The following is a 21,593-nucleotide window of genomic DNA, read 5'->3' as shown; positions in this document are numbered from 1 at the left end:
TTGACTCACCACCCCTTTATCAAGCTGAACATACCTTTATCGCCTCGTAATCAGTAACGAATCGCTTCTACTTTTCCGTACTACACAAGTAGGATTTTATCTACCGTTTTCACTTTCACTCAAGTATTTTTGTTAGTGTTCTACTAGTTCAACAGATTTTTGATGCTGAAATAAGAGAACCACGATAAACAATTGAATGATATATTCATAATGCTTGTAATGTTTAGTTGTAGCCATGGTTTTTTTACTGCAATGATCATTTACACCAGACCGATACTGTTGTAGCACGGCCCACTTCTAGGCTTTTGTACGACACCGCTTCCGCGGATCACATGTCGAGGTAGAGCCCAGAGAGACCTCTAAAACTCTGGTAGATATTCTGGAGTCGACCTCGTTCCGACTCGAACCCGCAATCCATTGGGGATATTCATATTGAAGTAAACCCGAAAACATTCGCCTTTATTTCAATACGAATCTACCGTCCTATCTGAACTTATATCGTCAAGTGAACAGTAATCATCATATATTACGCAGTACAAAACGAATCGTTGCTGCCAAGTTGAGAGAGCTCATAAGCAAGTTCAATTGGTAGAATGTGAAAAAGATCTCCCCGATTTGTTCATTTTCACTTCTCCTAGGATGGGATGAATCGACCATTCAGCCTATTTTCTATCAACAATCAACATTAATCCATTATAAATTGAACTTAGCAAGAAACCTGACATTTAATGGAACATACTTGACTGAGCGTTCTAATATTTCTGCCCCCGATCGCTCCCTTTGTTTTTCCTTAACGCTCTCTCTCAATATCGCCCACTTTGGGAACCGCACTGTTCTTGACCCGCTTAATCCGTTTCTGTTGCTGATTTTGAATAATATATTCATATTGAAAAACAAATCCGAATGTTTTCGGCTGGCAATCGCCAGGGGTAATTGTCTAGTAGTCAATATTGTACTAGTTGCTGACGATTACCCCTGGCGAGTGTCAGCCGATAATAGTCGGGTTTATTTCAATGTTATGAATCTACTCCATTTGTATACTCGAGTTCCGTACCTTCAAGATACCGCTGGGCTTAGTTTGTTGGGCGATTTCCGCGGCTTTCGCGTTGCGTCCCTTGTGTCGGATGCCGTTGGATTCCAGTGACGCACGCGTGCCATCAGCTGTTCGAAATACAGAAAAGTGGAAATCGATAGCTCGTGTTTGAAGTGCGGCGCGATGGGATTTCGGAATCGGTGAAATTCGGAAGGTTTTGACTTTTAGACTTAACGATCTGGCCGCTTGATACCGAACCCGCTGGACAATACAGGCACTCGCCTGTCTATCGGTTCAGTAAATTCAAGAAATTTCGAATATATAAATAAGATAGTGTAGAAGCCTTGACAATTGGCTTCCAGACTGGTTGTACTCTACCCACTATCTCCAAAGGTGGTCAGGTCATGGACATTAGGGCTGTTCAAAAAGAAAACTGCTGCACACCAACTTTAGCTCAATTCCAACCAGTAGAAGCGATTTTCTTGCAGTAGAAAGTTTTGAATTTATCATTAAAAAACAAAAAATTAAATTTTTAAAATTTTTCTCTCGGCCTCCAAAATTGTTGGGCTGTCAGTAGAAATGATGCACACCAAATTTGGCTCAATTCAAACCACTAGAAGCGAAGTTATTGCAGTAGAAAAATTTGGATTAGAATAAAATAGGATTTACAGTGGCTAATTCTTTAATTATTTATTATAAAATCATGGAATTGGAAATTTTTCTAAAGAATCGCATATACTGATTTAACTACGCTTACGCGCATGATTGCAGGAGCGTCTTGCCCACGATGTAGCGACGATAGTTTACGTGGTCTCGGGTCTTGACACAACCCAAGGCACGAGCATTAGTTATAATGAATTTGAATACTCCACGCGAAGTTGTGCTCAAGGGCATATAAGCGCCGATTTCGCCGTGATGAAATAATATGAAACGGCTCTCTAGCCGCCTAAAATATTCTATCCATATCAGCCAAAAGGATCTTTATGGTCTTCAATGATAAATGGTGACAGTGACAGCGCATACTGCATATTGAATATCGGTTTTCTGCCTCTTCTTCGTATATATCATCGACGCGTGTACGGGACATGGGCAGGGCGGTAAAGATGAGAACATAGTACATTGTGCACTGTACAACAGCTAAAACAATGTTTACCAGACTGGACACACACAAACATTGTTAAATGTCCGCCGGGCTCATACCCAAACCCAAGTTCATATCTGAAATGAGCTCAAATGCCAGAACTTTTCATTATTCAGGATACGAACCGTGATCCCCTTTCAGATGAGGACCGCAAAGCAGTCGAATTGACACTTCAACTTCGTGATGTTAGGTCCGGGTAATTACCTCGTGGTAAGACACGTATCCAAGACCCCGCTACACATCTACGATAGTTAATATACCGGAGCCGTTACAGGATAGTTATTCATAGGCGTTAACTCAAGTAGAAGTAAAGGAAACGTGAATTTCTATCTAAGTTTAATCTCAAGTTGCGATTTACACGTTAAGTAGAAAGTCAATATTGTAGGCCTGGTGTTTATTAGATAACTGACCATTGTACAGTATGAGCACTCTAAAATCATTGCCGCTTGAGTAAGTAGTGTAAGTACGAAAAGTCTACTCTTATTCCCAGAAAAAGTACAAGTGCTTCGATGCCGACCACATCGGTAGCTGTATCATCCTGATTATGATTACATTATTTCACGGTTTCGTTCAGACCAGTGGTTATGATCCGCCGGTCCGAGGCAAGTTTCCTGCCGGTCCGCCAAATATTTTCGAATTTTATATCGCAATTCCAACTTGCAAACATTTGCACGCTTGTCCGTTAATTTGAGAAATATGCTATCGCATTAAGGACTTCATATAGTCTATTACAACGATGCAAGTGTTGTACGATATTGTCTAAAAGTAGCCTACAGCTTGTTTCGGACAAGTTTGTGAAAGAAACAGCGTCTTTCAAATAAACATAGTTAAATTCCACAATTAAGCGACAGTTGATAGTAGAAAGGCTATATCCAACAGCAGAGTCGTATTCCTTTCAGAGGAAACCGAACAATTAAAATCAGGTTGGCGGTCTTTAACATGACTTCGCGAGCTTCGCCTTGCAGAAACGTCAATGGAACCACATATCTAATATCAAAAAGTCAACATTAAATGATGTTTCCAATATTACATCTGGTCTAGTTACATACATTTGTCGTAATAATTAAATTCAAGGTAAATTTTGATATTGAAGATTCACCGGTCCACAGCGTTTATTTTACCGGTCCGCGAGGTCAAAACGTCGAACCACTGATTTAGACGGTGCCTTAAATTGAGGAATTAGTCTATAATTTAGAACCATTGTAATTTCGTAGTTTGTGTCTCTGGGGTTTCCAAAATCGTTTTGTAGCTAGTTTTCGACGGTTTTTCGGGCTACAGGACATGGATTGCAGCAAGCAGTAACTTGATTTGATTTATTCACTTCTTCGCCCAACTCTCATCATTAGCGAACGTCGCTAATACAGGAAGGAAATCTATATGTGTCTTCGTTCATGTTACAATATAAATGCATCACAGTAGGCCTACATTGTGGGCGATAGCAAGCACGGGTTCGGGGATTATAAAACTGAATACAACACAAAACACTGGTGACATGTCAGAAGAGTGTGGAGATGTTCCTTTCGGCTATTTGCGGTGTTACCGGCGACCGCAAAGCGATTGTTTGCTGTTAGTGTTGTCGACCAGACGTAATATTCCTGCTGACTTTTTGACAGGGTATGTCAAATCTCAGTTCCAAATCGTAGTAATGCATTGAAAGATGACCCGTAGACCGAGATTGAACTCTAATTCAATTGTTGAAATGTTTTTATCAAGGATATATAGATCTCCTGTCGAACCCCAAGAACTCTTACTGCATAGTGTGACACGAGCCAACATTGTTATACACATTTGCCGTTATGAAGCCAGTAAATCTGGTATGTCCTAAACCCATAACCGCAAACCGGCGGAATACACGTGTTGATATTTCATACGTTCGTACTCTCTATTTAAGATATCAGCAAGTTGTTTTTCTGGACTGCATTGGCCGCAAAAATGCGTTCACGGCATGAAAAAATCATACACTGCTAACGTCATTGTATATCATGTATTTAGTGACTATGGCAACTCTCTACCAATAAACACTACATCGCAAATCGTGTGTCTGAATCTCGTTGGCCGCCGAAATGTTTTCTCGGAGTTGGCGAAGGATAAACCATACACAGTACACGTGTATACATGCCCTTGCTAGAAGTGCGTGGTTGCTGAGTATCATAGTATACAACTATTTATAATTCTAGTTGTGTGATTGAAACTAATTAGAGCCATATTGCGAAACGAGCCGGTATTGGGGTACAGACATTTTTCATTTTCGTACTTATTGAAACCTGATTTGATACGAGCTGAAATTGGTTTTTGTTGTTAGGCTGAATTAAATTGAATTTCCAAGTTTTTTGCGAATTCCGTAATTCTAATTCTAATCATATTTGGAAATAAATGTTTAGTTATCATTCTGAATCTAATCAAATCTGTAAAAGTTGAGAATGTTCTATTTGTCCAACTCTGCTGAGTATAACGATTCTGTTCCAATACACACACGACGTATTTGTCTGAAGTCTGAATGTTTATTTACTAATCAAATATTCATTGTCTGACACTGGAGACAGCGTACCGGGCCTGTTCTCACTCCTCTTCTTGGCCGTGCGTGATCACGTAGCACAGCGCCTTATAATCAAGGTTTCCCGCCACGTCGACCGGCGCGATCTCCATGACTTGTTCAACTTCCTCCGGGCTAAACCTGTTGCCTTGAGTCGTGAGCATTTCCGTCACGAAATCCTTGTGTAACACTCCCGTGTTTTCTGGGTCCAAAATCTTGAACGCCTGCACCAGAGTGTCCTCGGGATCCGTGCCTTGCAGCTTGTCGGCGAGCATGTTTAAAAAGACTGTGAAGTTGATCGCGCTCGGCGCTTCCAGAATCATGGCCTCAAGCTTCTCCATTTTGATATCGCGCACCCCGAGGGCGGAGTAAGTGTCTTTGAGGTCGATTTTGTCGATAAACCCATCTCTGTTTGCGTCGATCATAGAAAATGCTTCTTTAAATTCTTGTATCTGATTTTGATCGAACATAGAGAACACATTGGAATTTGCCTTCTGCTCCTTCTTCGCTCCCTTTTTCCCACCCTTCTTCGGCGCCATTTTGTTTTCTTACTTGTTACTCTGCTGTACAGCGTCTGAGATTTGTGTTTGGAATGCTGTTTCTCATTCATGTCCGGTTCCTTTATGGAATTCTTCATTTCACACCTCATGCAGTGATGATGAGCTTCGTAGTGATTATCACGTGGATGTGTTGATGTTTAGCGTGGTATAGAACCGTCTGAAATGCTTCCATCACGCGTTACGCAACGCGACTTACACAACAACCTCGCACAACAACCCCTTTCCATAGCAATCATTACATATCGTCCAGCCCAGAGATATCTTCTGATTTTGTTCTCAACATGGGTTACGCATTTACGTCATTAACCACTTCTCCCTGACGTATCGTAGTTTTCTATCTTCTGTTACCGTGATCAGAATTTGATTGTAGTGAACATTGCTTAATCCCGCAGGGCATCTAACTCATCGTGGTGTTTTCTGAGTTCATCAACTGCGAAATTTTGCGACCATTACTTGTTGCGTTTAAATATCTGCCCAAATTCCGCTTCCCTTGCTCTCAAACCTGCAATTTTGTTCGCTTTTAATTAAGCGTGGCGACCATTCATCGACACGGTACAAATTGTGTCTTATGGTCATGAAATTTAGTAGAATGCTTCACAATGTCAGTGTCCACTGCAAATCAGTCTCTTCAACTCTCTGTATATCTTGATGCTCGTCTAACGACAAAGAAAACTGTTCTACCCCGGTTGTTGTATATATTCATGATTTAATTTCACGCTGTGTTACCAAGTTCGACAACCATTATTGACAATGTTAGTGGTGAATCGGTTAATTTGCTGTGTATGTATGTATAATTTCACTTATCTCCCTCTCCCTCTGCTGATATTCTTTCCGTATTAATTAATGTAACAACTTCTAGGTCGCTTTCTGACAATTTATATACAGTCTGCGTTATCTTAGGATTATCTCTGCCCGGGTACGCACGGTTTTTCGCCCGTTTTGCCTACTTATGTAATGGGTGAGTACGCCGCATCCGGTGACATTATAGAGTATAGATGGAAAATTCTTGGACTTTTGCTCGCATGTCGAAAATTGTAGCAGCTACGCATGATATGGCTACTGTGTTACACCAAAATAACGGAGTTTGCGATGTTACCAATCAAGAGACATCGACTGAGAAAGTAAATGTCCATTGACAAATTGCTCAATAAACTGTCGAAATACAATAAACAAAAGTAAATCTATATAAACACAAATAATGAACCCTGTCTATGAGATGTCATGACATGACTCCCTCATTTCAATTGACACCATCAGACTACATTGAAAGGTAAAGGTTTCTGCGAGTAAAATATGACACTCATACTTGTTGAGTGTGCTACATACATAACTATTCCTTTGTTATTGGTTTTGTCGATTCAAAACACCACGAGATTACGATACTATGAAAATATAGGAAGGAGTCTCTATGACTTACAGTAGTATTTCAATCGCTCAGACACCTAACCAAATTAATGCTACTAATCCAAGTGGCCTTCACGAAAAATTGAATTGTACTTCAAACTCATTTCGAATCGCCTGATGCGGAAATATATTAAATACAGTACATCAGAATAAATATAAAACTTCTACCCCTACCTCGCTACGCGTTCACTCGGTGAAAACGGGTTTCCGCTTTTCTGTGGGTTAGCCAAGAACACTAAACCTTAGTTTCAACTGATACCGTATGATTACATTCGGATTTAGAGATTTCTGTGGGAAAAAAAGAATGTCACAATCATACGTTTCAAATATGCCACTTAAAATAACCAATTTAACCGGCGGTCATGAAAAAATGAAATTTACTTCGGATCCGTTTTAAAGTGCAGCAAATATGCCTGCACAGATTTCTTGTGACCTTCGAATCTGACCTGGAGATCAACCGGTGTATGCCGCTCGACTGATGAAACTGTAACGTAAACCGCTCGACATTTCTTCACTTACATAGCTATCGAATTGCAGCATTTTGTAATCGTCAGTGGGGCATGCTGCACTGTCAAATATTATGCCGGGATCTCGCTCTGCACGCCATTCCATGGCATTACGTTACACTGCTAAATCTGTACTGGGTTTCATCTGAGTAAGTGCGAGATACTGGGCGCGACCATACGACGAGCAGATAAAGCGTTGCCTGAAGGCAAAAATTTGCCGCCATTTTGCTGCAGCTTCGTGGTATCATTTTCACCAGTTCTGCGATACTTTTTAGTAGTATTTTGCTCGTAACACGGCTTACTGCATTGCGGTGATCCCAATTCAATTACTGTACACACAGTGTAATTGTTGGCTGCCAATAAATCCGCAACGACTTGTTAGTAACTTGTTACGGATGGCATTCATACTTGCTGCAGAATGGGCATTTGAATGTGATGGCAAGCTTTTATGCGTACAATGCAGGGATATATAGTTCTATATATCCCTGGTACAATGTCACCAAGCAAACCGTAATTTTTACAAATATTTCATAGCTGGTTATAAACGTTGTGTGATATCCTGATTACTTGCGGATTAAATTTCCTCTATTAACTTAACGCGAATAGTATTTTCATTTTGGGATTATGACATCGGCTTCCCACAAAGCAAGATCTATGTAATATACAATTCGAAACAGTGTCATTGTGTTCTGCAGCCTATAGCATAAAAATGCCAAACGTATCACAAAATAATATTTTCACGATTACTATCAAAGTTGTTGGCTAATCTTCATGATATAAAATGACCTGAGTATTGCGTTGGTGATTTGCATATAAATTCTACTGTCGAATGAACGCGTAAACTAATTCCGTTCGATTTATGAGAATTACGGCGACTATGAACACCTAGACTCGTAGTACTAAATGTGAAAACAACAAGATTTCGTCAACGACTCGGTGATCGAATCGTACCTATATTTGCGCTAATCCTACAACACTGTAAGTTTTGTCTGAAAACATCCTGCAACGTTTGCGAAACTGAAATTGTGACCTGGACAATCATGATGATCACTGATACGAGTTTAACCATGAAACTGCTGAATCGACACAAAACACACGACCATTTTTCGGCAGTAATTTAATAATCAGGCATTGTATTACTACTGGTCTCCTAATAGCCTCAACATTCACTTCACACTGCGGAAGGGGTTTGGTAACATGTATGTGTGTAGTATATACTAGTTACTAGTACATACATTACGAATCATATTTTTGGTAAATACAAGCTTTTCGTATCCTATACCTATAGATTAGATTCTGCATGATCGAAGTAGGTCTGCTGAGCTGCGGAACTTGGTAAAATTAAATTTTTGTAGTGACGCGAAATCGTCTCGAACAAGACTATACTTGGTATTTTTATGAGCCAAGTCTCATCATTTTACTAGCAACATTTCTAATCTATAACGCTTTAAAAATATGATATCACCCCAGCCTATAGTATTTGGTACGGTGGAAGTAAGACCTGAGAGACGTTCTGGCCGTTAGTAACAAGAATGTCGCAATATCATCTTGCCTAAAGCATCGTCAATAACAGTTGATCACACTGGTCGTATTCAAGTGTAATTGCCTAGTAAAATTTGAGTCGTACCTGCAGTTGTGGACTTGGTACATTTTCGCTATCTTCTAGGCGCTGATCGGAACCCGTTCACAGCATAGTCTGTCCCAGAATGTAGCGAACACTTTGAGGAATCTTGCTCATCGACGAATCTCTGGCATAATCCTGCTGAAGCGCGGTATCGTACGTGCAAAAATGTGTGTTATACATCCACATTCCATGATGATCAAGTCCCTGCTGTCGTTTCGCGCGGGCGATCTGCCACAAAATTTATATCCCGACTCTTTGGAAGATACCACTTGGTTACAGCCCTTGACAGCGGGTTTTCGACGGCACTTGGGGTTTTGTAGTGGGAATCATGCATTCAAAGTCGCCAACGCATCCATAATCGCTGGGACTTGTCCCCATCGATAAAGAGATGACATATGGGATCCGTTGTATTTCAACCATTCAGTGTTACCGCGTTGCAGATGTATTTGGTCATCGCTATTCGATTAGCTCAGTTCATAATGCATTCATTCTGTTTGGAAAATAAAAGGATGAAAAATCAATATAACCGTGGAAAATTCCGTGCGTTTTCGAGACTGATATTCATATGATATTTAAAAAAAGTGTCATAACAAATGCTGGGACACATTCATGGTGAATAATGCTTCGATGCGCAACTATACCTATTTCCCAGTCCTGTGATTCTTAACCTTCACAAAACTGCCGAACACTTACTCTTATCTGCAAGCCTTCGGCGGACCCCAAATTTTCACCTAATCAAATAAACAAAAAATACATAAATAAAAAATACTGTTGCACACAAATGAACTGTGCATCAACAACAGCGCTAAAAACATTGAAACATGATTTTCACAAATTAAAAGGATATGAAGAAAAATTACGGCAAATCAGTATGGCTTTTACTGTATGAGTCGGGTTTTAATTATGACCGACGGCCAACCCTAGGGACTGATCCAGCGAACTCCTGGGGTTAAGAACCGTCGTTCCAGTCACCTGTGGGTCTCGAAACTACTAAACCACACGCGCAATACGTATTCGCGCTTGATCCGGCCGAGAAAACGCTTGTCCATTTTCAAAATGGCGACAAGTAAGAGATCGGCTTAAAATAACGCGACGCGGTGCGAGAACGCGGAAAAGCGTTGTGGTACTCTCGTGAATCACTATATTGTGAGGCTCAGCTCGGCCGCCACGCGTGATTTTCGTAATTTTGAGCGTGGGAACATGGCTGCGCCGGTGTGGTTACGAGATGACTGGATTGAAAGTCGGCTTTCACGATTAATCTGTTGTCTACATTATTTAAAAAAGTCGCTATAAAACAATCGTCCCAGCTTGGTTGTCGTCAGTATCGTAAGATTAGTATGTACATTATGGACTTATTTGGCAGGCCAATCCGAACATAGACTCTCCCTGCTTTCGTAAACTCAAGAATATATTCATATTGAAATGCACCCGAATATTTTCGGCTGACACTTTTCAGGGGTACTCATCAGCAACTATCAGACAAAAGAACATTGTATATCAACAGTTTTGCTTTGTAACCACTGTTGATATAGTAGTTCTTTTGAATTCTCTGCTATAGTCGCTGACGATTACCCCTGTCATCCGCAAATATTCGGGTTTATTTCTACATTAATATATTATTCAATTGTCTACTGTCGCAAGCTCTGTTCCTTCAAGAATCTCTTCAAATTCGTCTATTGTATCACTCGGATATTTGAGTCGTGAAAACGCGCAGATTTGCATAATCTTCCGTACCAGGAAAAGTATTCAAGGACATTGCACTCGTAAAACCAGAAAGAATATTTTCTGGCCTCAGGTTATAGGTTTGCGATATACAGCTAGAAATCTTTATATGTGCTATGCCTCGCGTGACTGAGCCAAGGGGAACGCAAAATCATATTGCCTTGAATGGAGGGGCGTGTCTTGTGCGTGCACCACGAATGTGTCGGTGCAAATCTAGTAGCTTCTTATGCTATTTCGGGAATACAACAAGCGCCTTGGGATATCTCTCTATCGCGTGTTTCGTATGACTGTGCATTTCATATCAGATGAGAATTCGATAAATTTCTCCCGTTCGTTCTCATCGACTCGGTTTAACCAATTTTCTGTTTGGGGTTAGTTGTTGTTCAGCGTCTCGGTCACTCTAGGCCAGGGGCGGCAAATTCTCCAGTCGGCAGGCCGGATATAGGAAAATTAAGTACTTGGAGGGCCGGATCGCTGAATCGAAACATTATTTGCCCATTTATCCACATATACAAGGAATAAATCGTATTTAATGAATGTATTTTAACAACAGCAATGTCACTTGAAAGCCCGTCCTCGGCGATAATGAGGAAGACAATGCGCATTTGAGAAAAGCATTGTCACACAGGCGCCGCCATGTCTGCTTCTCTCTGATCACACACGGTGCAATCAAAGTGTCCTATAGTGACCGGCTTGCCGAGCGCGAAATTTGATAAAATGGGTATCAATCGAAAGCTTCCGCGCAAATATAATTTTTTTACTGCTCGTAACCCTGGAACCCCCAAAATCAGCCTCGAATGTTGCACTGTAACGGAGTTTGGTATTGTGACGCAACGATGCCGTGTGGGAGCAAGTGAGAGCAGCGCAAACCGCAAGCGTATTGGTCATTGTTGCTCAACCGATTGAGCAGTCACACTCTCACTCTCGTGCGCACTTGCTCCTGAGCTGCTCAGACGGCATCGCTGCGTCACAATGCCACATTCCGTTACAATGCAACATTCGAGGCGGGTTTGGGGGGCTCCAGGGCCACGAGCAGAACAAAAATTATATTTCCCCAATCAGTACCGCGGTAGCTTTCGATTGATACCAGTTTTATCAAATTTAATGCTCGGCAAGCCGGTCAAACATTACCGTCAAATTGCCTTTAGCCAAATGGAAAGTGTGACGTAGAGCCGTGAGATTTGCTTGTGTCCACACCATATAGGACACTATGGTGCAATCCTTCGTTAAGATTTCAAGGCGTTCGATAAGCCCGGTACCTCAAATTTACCAAGATATAAATACATTAGGGTTGAGTACATGGTAATGCCAGTATTCTCGCTTCGACGAACTTACGCGTAAGCTCTGCACTCGCACGCTGCGCACACACGTATATAATGACATACATTCACTCAAATTTGACGTTTAAGAAAGTAGTGGGGAATCTCGGCAGACTGGGGCCGCGGGCCACATTATTATGTAAGACGGGAAACTGTCCGCGGACCGGATAAAATCCCGTCGCGGGTCGGCTAGTTTTGGCGCATGTTATCGACTTATAATACATTTTGCCACGACTTTTCAAGGTTCATGCTGGATTATCTCACTGGTATGATTTGGAGTGCTGATGACTAAAAATAAAAGTCATCAACCTACGTAATATCACCGAGTCCCAAATTCTGATGTTGGCGACGAAAAAGTCACCATATCGCGGCCACTGCCTCATTGTTGGTGATTTTATTCAGCCATTAAATTCCCAGATGCTACTCGTAATTTGAATGCCTTTAATTTCTGTTATCCGTCGACGGCAATCCCCTTTATCGCGGCACCCCGGTTGAGAACCAACGCGCTAAATCAACGCGATACATAGTTTCTATACTTTTTTCCCATCCTGGAATCCTTGAAACTTGGATTGATCCTATCGCAGCATCAGTAACATGCGGTACAAAGCTACGCACATTAGTGGATAAATAGCTATGGTCGGAAAATACCAAATTATCTTTAATGTGGTTGAGAACTGGCATTTCTTTTTAATCGCATATTTAATCTTTTCACATTGTCCATACTCCATTGGCGTCATAGTTAGCGATACTCTAGTAATCGACTTGACAAAAGCTTGATCTTGAAACTTGAGTATTTGTGTTGGCGACGTCGCAATGTGCGTTCATATCCTTACGGCATTGTAAAATTATGTTGAGCTAGTTCTAAATTTTTAGTCGGAATCGTATAAAGAACCAAATTTCATTAGGCTGCTCTGATGTAACACTATCGCGGTAGGCATTCCTTATCCTATGACTTTTTTTTTAAATGCCTTTTTTCCTAGTACGGAGTGCCAGCGACATATGAAATGCATACTCAGTTTACTCACCTACATCATTGCTCCATATGCGAGCAACGTTTCATGTAGATATAAGATTCATGTTGTTCGTAGTAGTGAAATTATACCGCAAAATAACGGTGACAAAGCACTTCTTGACACGATACCTAGTTTTTGAACTTACCGTCAATCGAACTCCTCTAGGCAGGTACCGAAGCCGGTCTCGGTCGAAACGCCTTTGCTATGCGTGGCTTTGCGCCGTATTTGCGTAACTGCCGTTTACAGTACGTCGACCTGTACGCTGACGGCATCTCTGCAGATTTGATGCGCGGCATTGGTACGCTCGGCGTTTTTTATAACGTCTCCCGGCCCGCGGGCTAAAGAAATAATCTTATGTAGCATCGCGAAACGGCGTCGGCTCGCATCTATATGCGTCGTATCTCGTTTTCGATCGAGGCTAATCTCGGAAACATTTTGCAGCCAAAATCTTACTCGGAAGCCGATTGCATTTGCTTGCAGCGTTGGGTGTGCCTAACTTCGTGATGCGGCCAATCTAATCATCATGCACCGTGAGCTATACCATTTAGGGTCACAATTGGAATATGTTTGAGTCCCAAACCATATGATAAACACACGTCTAACTCACATTCACATACAATGGATATTTTCGACTCCAGATGCTATATTTCAGATGGGAATTACGAGGAATATAACGATTCCATTTGTTATATGGCATATGGTGCACTGTTGAAGACAAGGTCGTGTTAGATATTTGATATTATTATTCTTGGTCGACGATGTTTGCAATGCGAGCCTGAAGCATGATGTTGGCTCCCAGCTCTGAGTGTGAAAGTTATATAGACTGGTGAGGATTGGACTAAGATATAAAGGTTAGTTGTAGATTGAGGGAGAGCTCTGTATTCTTGATAGGGTCCGACTTCGGTTGAGTGAAAAGGTCTCTGATATGCGTCCAGCCCAAAGGAACTGATGGGAGGTGATCATCTTCGTGGGACACTTACACGGATAGACGATCAGGTCTGAAATATCCAGACCTGCTGGTTAAGATGGCGCGCGTTGTCACACCTGACCAGCGTATCACGGCCGATGAACATCTGCCACCATAGACATAATCCCAGATTCCAAGCTTTTTAAAGATACGCAGTGCGCGGCATGGGGAGCGATCAGGGCTCTATCTATATCGTGAATGTATCAACGTCAACATGTTACCCGTAGATGGTATGACAAAGCATTTGATCTCTATTGCCGATGCCTACAACTGCACAAGCCGTTGTTAAAAGTACACACGCCTACCAAGACGGTGAATAATGCAGATTGTATGTATGATTGAAAGATGTCCCGTCACGTTCATGGTAGCTAAAATGTCAAAGAAGTAACTTTCGATTTATAACTACAATAGATGACTTTTGTGTGGTACCATATAAGACTTGATTATGTATTTTCATGGCAATATGGGAAGTGGAACTCCTTAATGTTTCATTCCTATTCTTCAATCTTAGCCACTTCTATGACAAAAAGCAATAAGAAACTGTAAACTTTTGATTCTAATCTTCTCTTAATGAAACCGAAATAACATTTAATTGATGAAATCATGCTCCTAGTTTTTTATCCCATCAAAATTCTGCAACCGCCGTGACTCATTTTTTTATCGCGGTAATTATCGCGAAAGTTTTAAAACAGTGGTTTCGGCAAACAAATTGCAGCTGAAAATTCAGAAATTGAAACTTCACGACCGATCTATTCAATTAAAGACCCTCGAACTGCTTCGTTTCGTTCTTCTCAATCTGGCGGTGCGGCAGCGAACGTCCTACGTTATTTTTAGCCGTCTCGTTACGTCTTTGCGTTGCAGCGTATCGTAGACGTGAAGTGTTTCTCCTGGTTTTAAATTAGCGAGCAAACTGCATGTATATGTTCATTCTCGAACTGTCCGAGGCGCCATTAATCTCGGCGGCGTTGCACGTATCGCACACTTGATATTATACTGCAATTATATGGCAAATTCCGACAACGGAGGCGAACCTTCTCGATGCATTGCAATGTATAAATAACAGTCTTGTCGATACCGATACCGTGTGATGGAGATGTACGGTGGGCATTGAAACTTCTCCCAATGAGTACTGTGTGGACGAGGGTATGTGAATCGTTTCCGTGATAAAATCATGACTCTAATTAGCCACTAGATTCCTAACGGGCTAATTCGAATCATTCGATATCTTATTTCAAACGGTGAGATGTTGTATTCGACTTACTCTATCAACTGAGTACACACAATGAGTTGGTGGGTATGATGAATACTATACTTCACCGGCCTTACTTTTCCCATTCTGGTAATTCATTCAATGTATTTGGTTAAAATTCGGTTCGGTCGGCTTGCGACTGATCATTCGAATTTGATTTGTCCATCTTGCCAAGCGATAGGGCATGTTCTGATCGCCATACGATAATTTGCAGCTCCTGTTCACTCACCAAAAGAGTTTCTTGGAGGTACAGAACTTCAATATACAATTGAATAATATATTTATATTGACACGCATGAACCCGAATATTTGCGGCTGACACTCATTAGGGTTAATCGTCAGCAACTATAGTATAGACATAGAGAATTGGAAAAAAACATTGTATATGAACGTTTTTATCACCGAACTAATACACTATATTCAATTGGAAAGTTGTATTCTACTTTGCAATTGTTATTTTGGACTCAATGCCGTCCGTTGGCAAACATGTTATTGTACGTGGCCGTGGAAGTTTTTGCCCGGCCCGTTACGTCAACGTACTTGGTTCTGGAATAAGCAGGTCATGCGCATTCTCACAATTACGTCGTTACCCATCGAACTGGCCCACGTCGTGGTCCTTGTTTAGTGGGTTTATCTGTGAAATCTACATCTTGATAAGATAGCTATCGGATATCTTATCTCTGCGTGCGCGCGTTAGATAACATCAATATTTGATCTCCGACATGACTCACGCAATACCGGGATATCACCAAAAAAGCGTCGAGCGCCGCGCGTATCCTCGGTAGCCTAAACATTGTCCTTTGTCGGTGTAGGATTAACGCGTGACTTACGTAACAGCGTCGGCACGTGCGTACGAACGTGACACATGTCGTCACTTGGTCGGGTGCGTTTCACCTGCGGGCGCGTTCAGCTCGTTAGAAGACATGATTCTGACGTCGTTTGCGGTGCGTAATCTCCGATCAGATCGGCCGACGCAAAGATAAGGAAGCACTTGATCGCGAGATGTTGTTCTATTCAAATTATATTTCCTATCGTGTAATCAGGTCGTGTTCGTAATCTGATCGTGGTTTCGTTCGCGAATTGTCAACAGAAAGTATTCGACGAATTGAACTCTTCGAGTTCGCTTCGAATCAAATCGAATCGGATTACGTGTGACGCACGACCGGCACTCGAACTATATACACTGGCGTGGTATGGGAGTGCTGTGTTCGGTGTCGACTAGAATTTGGAATCAATATTTCAGGTTGTTGACGACAGATCTATTGAGGACAGCGTAACGAAATGATGATGGTGGACACGTTGCGGGTTTAAATACAGGGGCAGTTAGTTCGAGGGCTGTAAAGTCAAATGTTCAAGTGTCCCGTGCTCAAGTTTAGTTTTTCATTGTGTCCCGCGCTCAAATTTTCGGGCAACCGATGGTTTTAAGTTGCCATGTCTATATAGTTTACACTTATATTCGCTTTTATTTCCAGAACAATTTGATAGTGGTTTCGTCGGAACACGACTGATGTGCTTGTACTTGTATGGTAGCGGAAATATCATGCAGCTATACTTGCGAAGTCGTCGCTTTCTAAAACGCTCAGGTTAATTAATGATTGTAAGTTGAAGGGCAAGTTTAAATATGTTGTTTCCGCGGGACACTTCAGTGCGAATGAGCGCCGATTTCTCAGACGTCGAAACCTTTCTGCACAACTAAAATCTGCCTTTGGACTCGGCAAACGTTGCGTGTCGGTCTTGTATGCAACTGAATGCAACTAAACAAACCAAATCGAACATTAATAGACTTGGATTTGGTTGTTACAAATACCGACGTGCTCATTCTCACGCAAGATTTGCAACAGTGCCTATGCTCGTCCGATGCTCGATGGAATAGAGGACGGGAAGAGATTGACGATGACAATATATAGCACAAGCCAAGAGAGTGTTGCTGATGCGTGCCAATTTTGCTTCCGACCGGGCCAGTGGTTACTATTAGGGATGGTGTGAACCTCTGAAAGGTTCTGTGTGAACGCGAACGTCATATTGCTAATTCCAACCCTACAGTTCAGTGAAGTGATAACCAATATCAAGGTACAGTTGAACACGATATACCTAGCGACGACTCGGCCACATAATGCCACAATGCTGAAGTACATATTGACGTTTTAAACATCGCCAAATGTATCAACTGGGGCAATCAAATGATATAATAATCCCATAAAATCAATATCTTCCGTCGCTTTGCCAACAATTTCGACGAGGACTTGCAAGGGAATATAATCTTACGCCTTAACGGCCTAGGTCAGACCGGACAAGGTCAGACCGGACAATATTGTATTCGGCGTCTGAGTATTGCTACGTTGATACTTAGCAGAGCTTTAATTATACTTGCTACCGATATTACCCCATTAACAAGTTATAGAGCAGTTGCCAACACCCCAATCGCACGGATTAGGTTTTCATGATACAATAAACGTATGAAGTCAAGATTGACCCCGTACGCGTGCTAGATTTTTGATATCCGTTTCATTGATTGATTGAATAAGCATCATTCGCTGACTACATGAAGTGTATTTCGCTCTTGATGTTGTGTGATTGCGGGTCCATCTCACAGCAGAGAGTCACTAAATATTCACAAACGGAAAGGGGGATGAAGTGAAAATTGTAATATATGTAAAAGGTTCACAGTGCAAGGTTCTACCTACCAAGGTTCTTTTGTGAACCTGAACCTCTAAATTTCTGAGGTTCAAATACAGAACGCGAACGTGAACCTCACTTTCACACCATCCCTGGTTACTATAACCTGATGAAATGTCACGCAAATCTGCAAGCCGTCGGCGAACCACAAATTTTCCGACAAAAAAATATTCCACATCACACATGCAATACATTATACTTGTGTTCGTTCAAAACTGTTGTTGGTGCACAACCAGTAAAACACGATTTTACACAAAACGAAACGTATCATATCGAGTGCAAATCAGTGTGACTTCGCTGCTGTACGAGTCGGGTATGTATCTTGAATTCCACTGGCTTATCGAATCCCGGTTGGATACTACTGGAGCAGACATACCAATATTTTGCTTTTCAGCGCAATGAGAATACTACTGTCAAAATTGAAGCGTTCTTGGGTTGTCGACGAAAAGAAAGACGACGGCTACACTCCTCTACACATCGCCGCTTGTAACAACCGGCTGGAGGTTGCGGAACTCCTTGTACAACTGGTTAGTCTTTAGTTATTGGAACAAATCGCGCTATTCCTCCATTAGGGTGGAGTGAAAAATGGAAAATTTTGAATTTCAAAACGGACACTTGCTATGTGGTGCCAAATTAAAAAAAAATATTTTCTATAATAATTTTGGGCTCGTGCACCCTCTAGTGGTCGTGCAATTACACCGAGCGAGCCAAAAATAGCTAATTTCGCTATATATTGATGACCGCTTCCGCTAGAATGCTGATTTTGGGCTCAAAAGATGCGGAAGCAACAAGTTTCTATCTCACTTCCACAGAACTTAGTCTTAAAAATGAACAGAAAAAAAGTTACGAGCAAATTATTGATTTTTAGACCATTTTTCGGTAAAATTACGCACTGTAGCAGGGTACGAGGCCAAAAGCGTGTAGTGATCGATCTTATGACTGACAACTCCATATTGGAAACACATTAATTGCTAATTCATATTGAAAACACAAAACCATCAATTCTATGTTGAAAAAAGCTATATTTCGTAGATGGTTTCACTACCAGAGTACTAGTCTGCACAAACTTTGAAATCTTGTTTCGTATTAAAGGATTTCATCTGTTTTTGAGACTTCAGTTTTTCGCTGATTAGGCCATCTCTACGGTTAAATTCCGACATATGTGCAATGGGCAGATGCTTCAGTCACCACTTTAACGCCTCTTTCCACTGCCTGGTTGTGCCAGGGATGTTTGAGGAGATGACCTTAGATTTTCCATCTCAAGACATGACGAGTTTTTGATTGCTGGTGGCTGTTCCATATCTTTTAGATGCAAGTTGATAATTTAGTGGTATGATTTGGCCTTGATGTTTATAATTGGTATTTTAAACAATCTGATTCTAGTGTCAACGTTGTTTTTAGGTTTCGTTTCATTAACATATCCTCCTTCAAAGTCGCTAATTGGAATCTGGTATTCTGTTTGATCTGCTCATAGTTGTAATCTTGCAAGTCTTCCGAGGCCTTCATCATCATCACCGAGCATTCCCAAAAAACATTATCCGGATGTGCAAAATATGCTTTTCGTTGTAGCAAAGGTAGTGCAAGGTTGCGAATTCGTGTATCAGAAAGCTTTGTAATATGGGAAACTATGTTGCACAAGTTTTAGCACCATCAACAATTGTGACTTTTTATTTCAAACCATGACGGAAAATAAAACTCCATGCAGACTTAAGCAAGATAGTTCAGATTGCTTGATGGATGACTCTGTCGCACATGTATGCTATGTATAGAACCTCAAAATTTGACATGTTCTATGTGGGACAGAGTCATCCATCAGGTAATCTGAACTATCTTGCTCAATTCTGCATTGAGGTTTATTTTCTGTCATGGTTTGAAATAAAAAGGCACAATTCCATTGTTGATGGTGCAAAAAACTTCTGCAACATAGTTTCCCATGTTACATAAGCTTTCTAATACACAATTCGTAACCTTGCACTATCTTTGCTACAACAAAAGGCATGTTTTGCACATCTGGGAATGCTCGGTGATGATGATGATGAAGGCCTCAGAAGACTTGCAAGACTACAACTATGGGCAGATCAAACAGAATATCAGATTCCAATTGACGACTTAGAAGGAGGATATGTTAATGAACCGAAACCTAAAAACAACGTTGACACTAGAATGAGATTGTTAAAAATACCAATTATAAACATCAAGGCCAAATCATACCACCAAATTGTCAACTTGCATCTAAAAGATGCGGAACAGCCACCAGCAATCAAAAACTTTTCATATCTCGAGCTGGAAAATCGAAGGTCATCACCATTAAGGATCAATCATCCTTGGCACAACCAGGCAGTGGAAAGAGACGTTGAAGTGGTGACCGAAGCATATGCCGATTGTCCATGTGTCGGGATTTGAACGTAGAGATGGCCTCATCACACAAAAACTTAAATATCGAAAGCAGATGAAATCCTTTATTACGAAACAAGATTTTAAAGTTTGTGCATACTAATGCTCTGGTAGTGAAACCATATGCGAAATATATCTTTTTTCAATATAGAATTGATGTTTTTGTGTTTTCAATATGGATTTGCAATTTATGTGCTTTTAATATAGAGTTGTCAGTCATAAGATCAATCACTAGAAGCTTGTGGCATAATAGCGCCTGCTTCAGTGCCTAATTTTACCTGAAAACAGCCTAAAAATCAATAATTTGCTTGTAACTTTTTTTATGTTCATTTTTAAGACAAAGTTCTGTGGAAGTGAGATAGAAACTTGTTGCTTCCGCATCTTTTAAGCCCAAAACCAGCTTTTTAGCATAAGCGGTAATCAATATATAGCAAAATTTGCTATTTTTGGCTCATTCGGTGCAATTGCACGACCACTAGAGGGTGCACGAGCCCAAAATTATTATAGAAATTATTTTTTTTAAATTTGGCACCACATATCAAGTGTCCGTTTTGAAATTCAAAATTTTCCATTTTTCACTCCACCCTATTCCTCCATTCCATACAACGCTGAATAATGTTGTTATTTTCTGCCGATGTAAAGAGTCTGTACACGCGTTAGTAGCCGCGGTGTCGTTCTCGAAAATCTCGATACTGATTCATATCTTATGCCTTATTACAACCAAATTCAATGTTAGTTTTGGGTGAGTGACATATTGTAGTGACACGCATGAACGTTATTGAAGGATGAGGCGCTTTACCGTGCCTTTTGTTCGCAGGGTCATGCGAATTTAGATATCCAAAACGACATTCTCCAAACCCCGCTTCACATCGCTGTGGAGAAGCAACATTCGCAGATTGTGAGGGTGAGTTATCAGCTCGATAAATGTCTCTCATAAATTGATGATGATAGTTGCTGGTCTCCGATTATTATTTTTGCTCTAAATACCCCGTGAAAAGTACCATTTCTTCAGCTGTTGGTTCGGGAAGGGGCGTCCGTGAATATTCCGGACGTAGCGGGCGACACTGCCATGCACGAGGCGATACGACGGCACACGCTGTGGCAAATCAGCACGCTACAGGACGAGCGCAACACTTCTGCCGGGAAGGTATACGCACTTTTGATTGAACAAACCACGAGTATTGTACATTGCACAATTTCAAATCAGGGATACTCAACATTTTCAGCAAAAGTTCGCGCATACAAAAGTTTGAAATTCGCTAAGGTCCGCTGTAACTGTTATGAAATAATTTTACATATAAATTTTATACGGTATATCTATACACAAAACACTGCACAGTGGTATTAGCAGATGCAATAAGCAAAATGAATTATTGTTCTGTTGTAAAATCAACTGCAATGGATTTTTTTTTGTTAAAAAAAGGGAAATATTTAGACATATAAGGCCCGTAG

At 41.1% G+C, this 21,593-nt stretch overlaps 1 protein-coding gene and 1 pseudogene across 2 annotated transcripts in view; one reads left to right on the top strand and one right to left on the bottom strand.

The window, feature by feature from the left end:
- Nucleotides 1-21,593, top strand: part of LOC145447975 (E3 ubiquitin-protein ligase MIB1-like) — a 66,567-nt gene that overhangs the window by 28,046 nt on the left and 16,928 nt on the right. For both annotated transcript variants that reach the window (XM_080326278.1, XM_080326277.1), the window contains exons 17-19: nt 18,142-18,274; nt 20,959-21,045; nt 21,154-21,288. In XM_080326278.1, the coding sequence (XP_080182404.1) occupies nt 18,142-18,274; nt 20,959-21,045; nt 21,154-21,288 (355 nt within the window). The remainder of the gene's footprint in view (nt 1-18,141; nt 18,275-20,958; nt 21,046-21,153; nt 21,289-21,593) is intronic.
- Nucleotides 4,656-5,655, bottom strand: LOC145447983 (myosin regulatory light chain, smooth muscle pseudogene; annotated as a pseudogene).

The sequence above is a fragment of the Botryllus schlosseri genome, chromosome 10 (assembly GCF_051294905.1).
Source record: "Botryllus schlosseri isolate E-star chromosome 10, Bs_hap1, whole genome shotgun sequence".
Lineage (NCBI taxonomy): Eukaryota > Metazoa > Chordata > Ascidiacea > Stolidobranchia > Styelidae > Botryllus > Botryllus schlosseri.
This window is presented reverse-complemented; position numbering and strand designations above follow the sequence as displayed.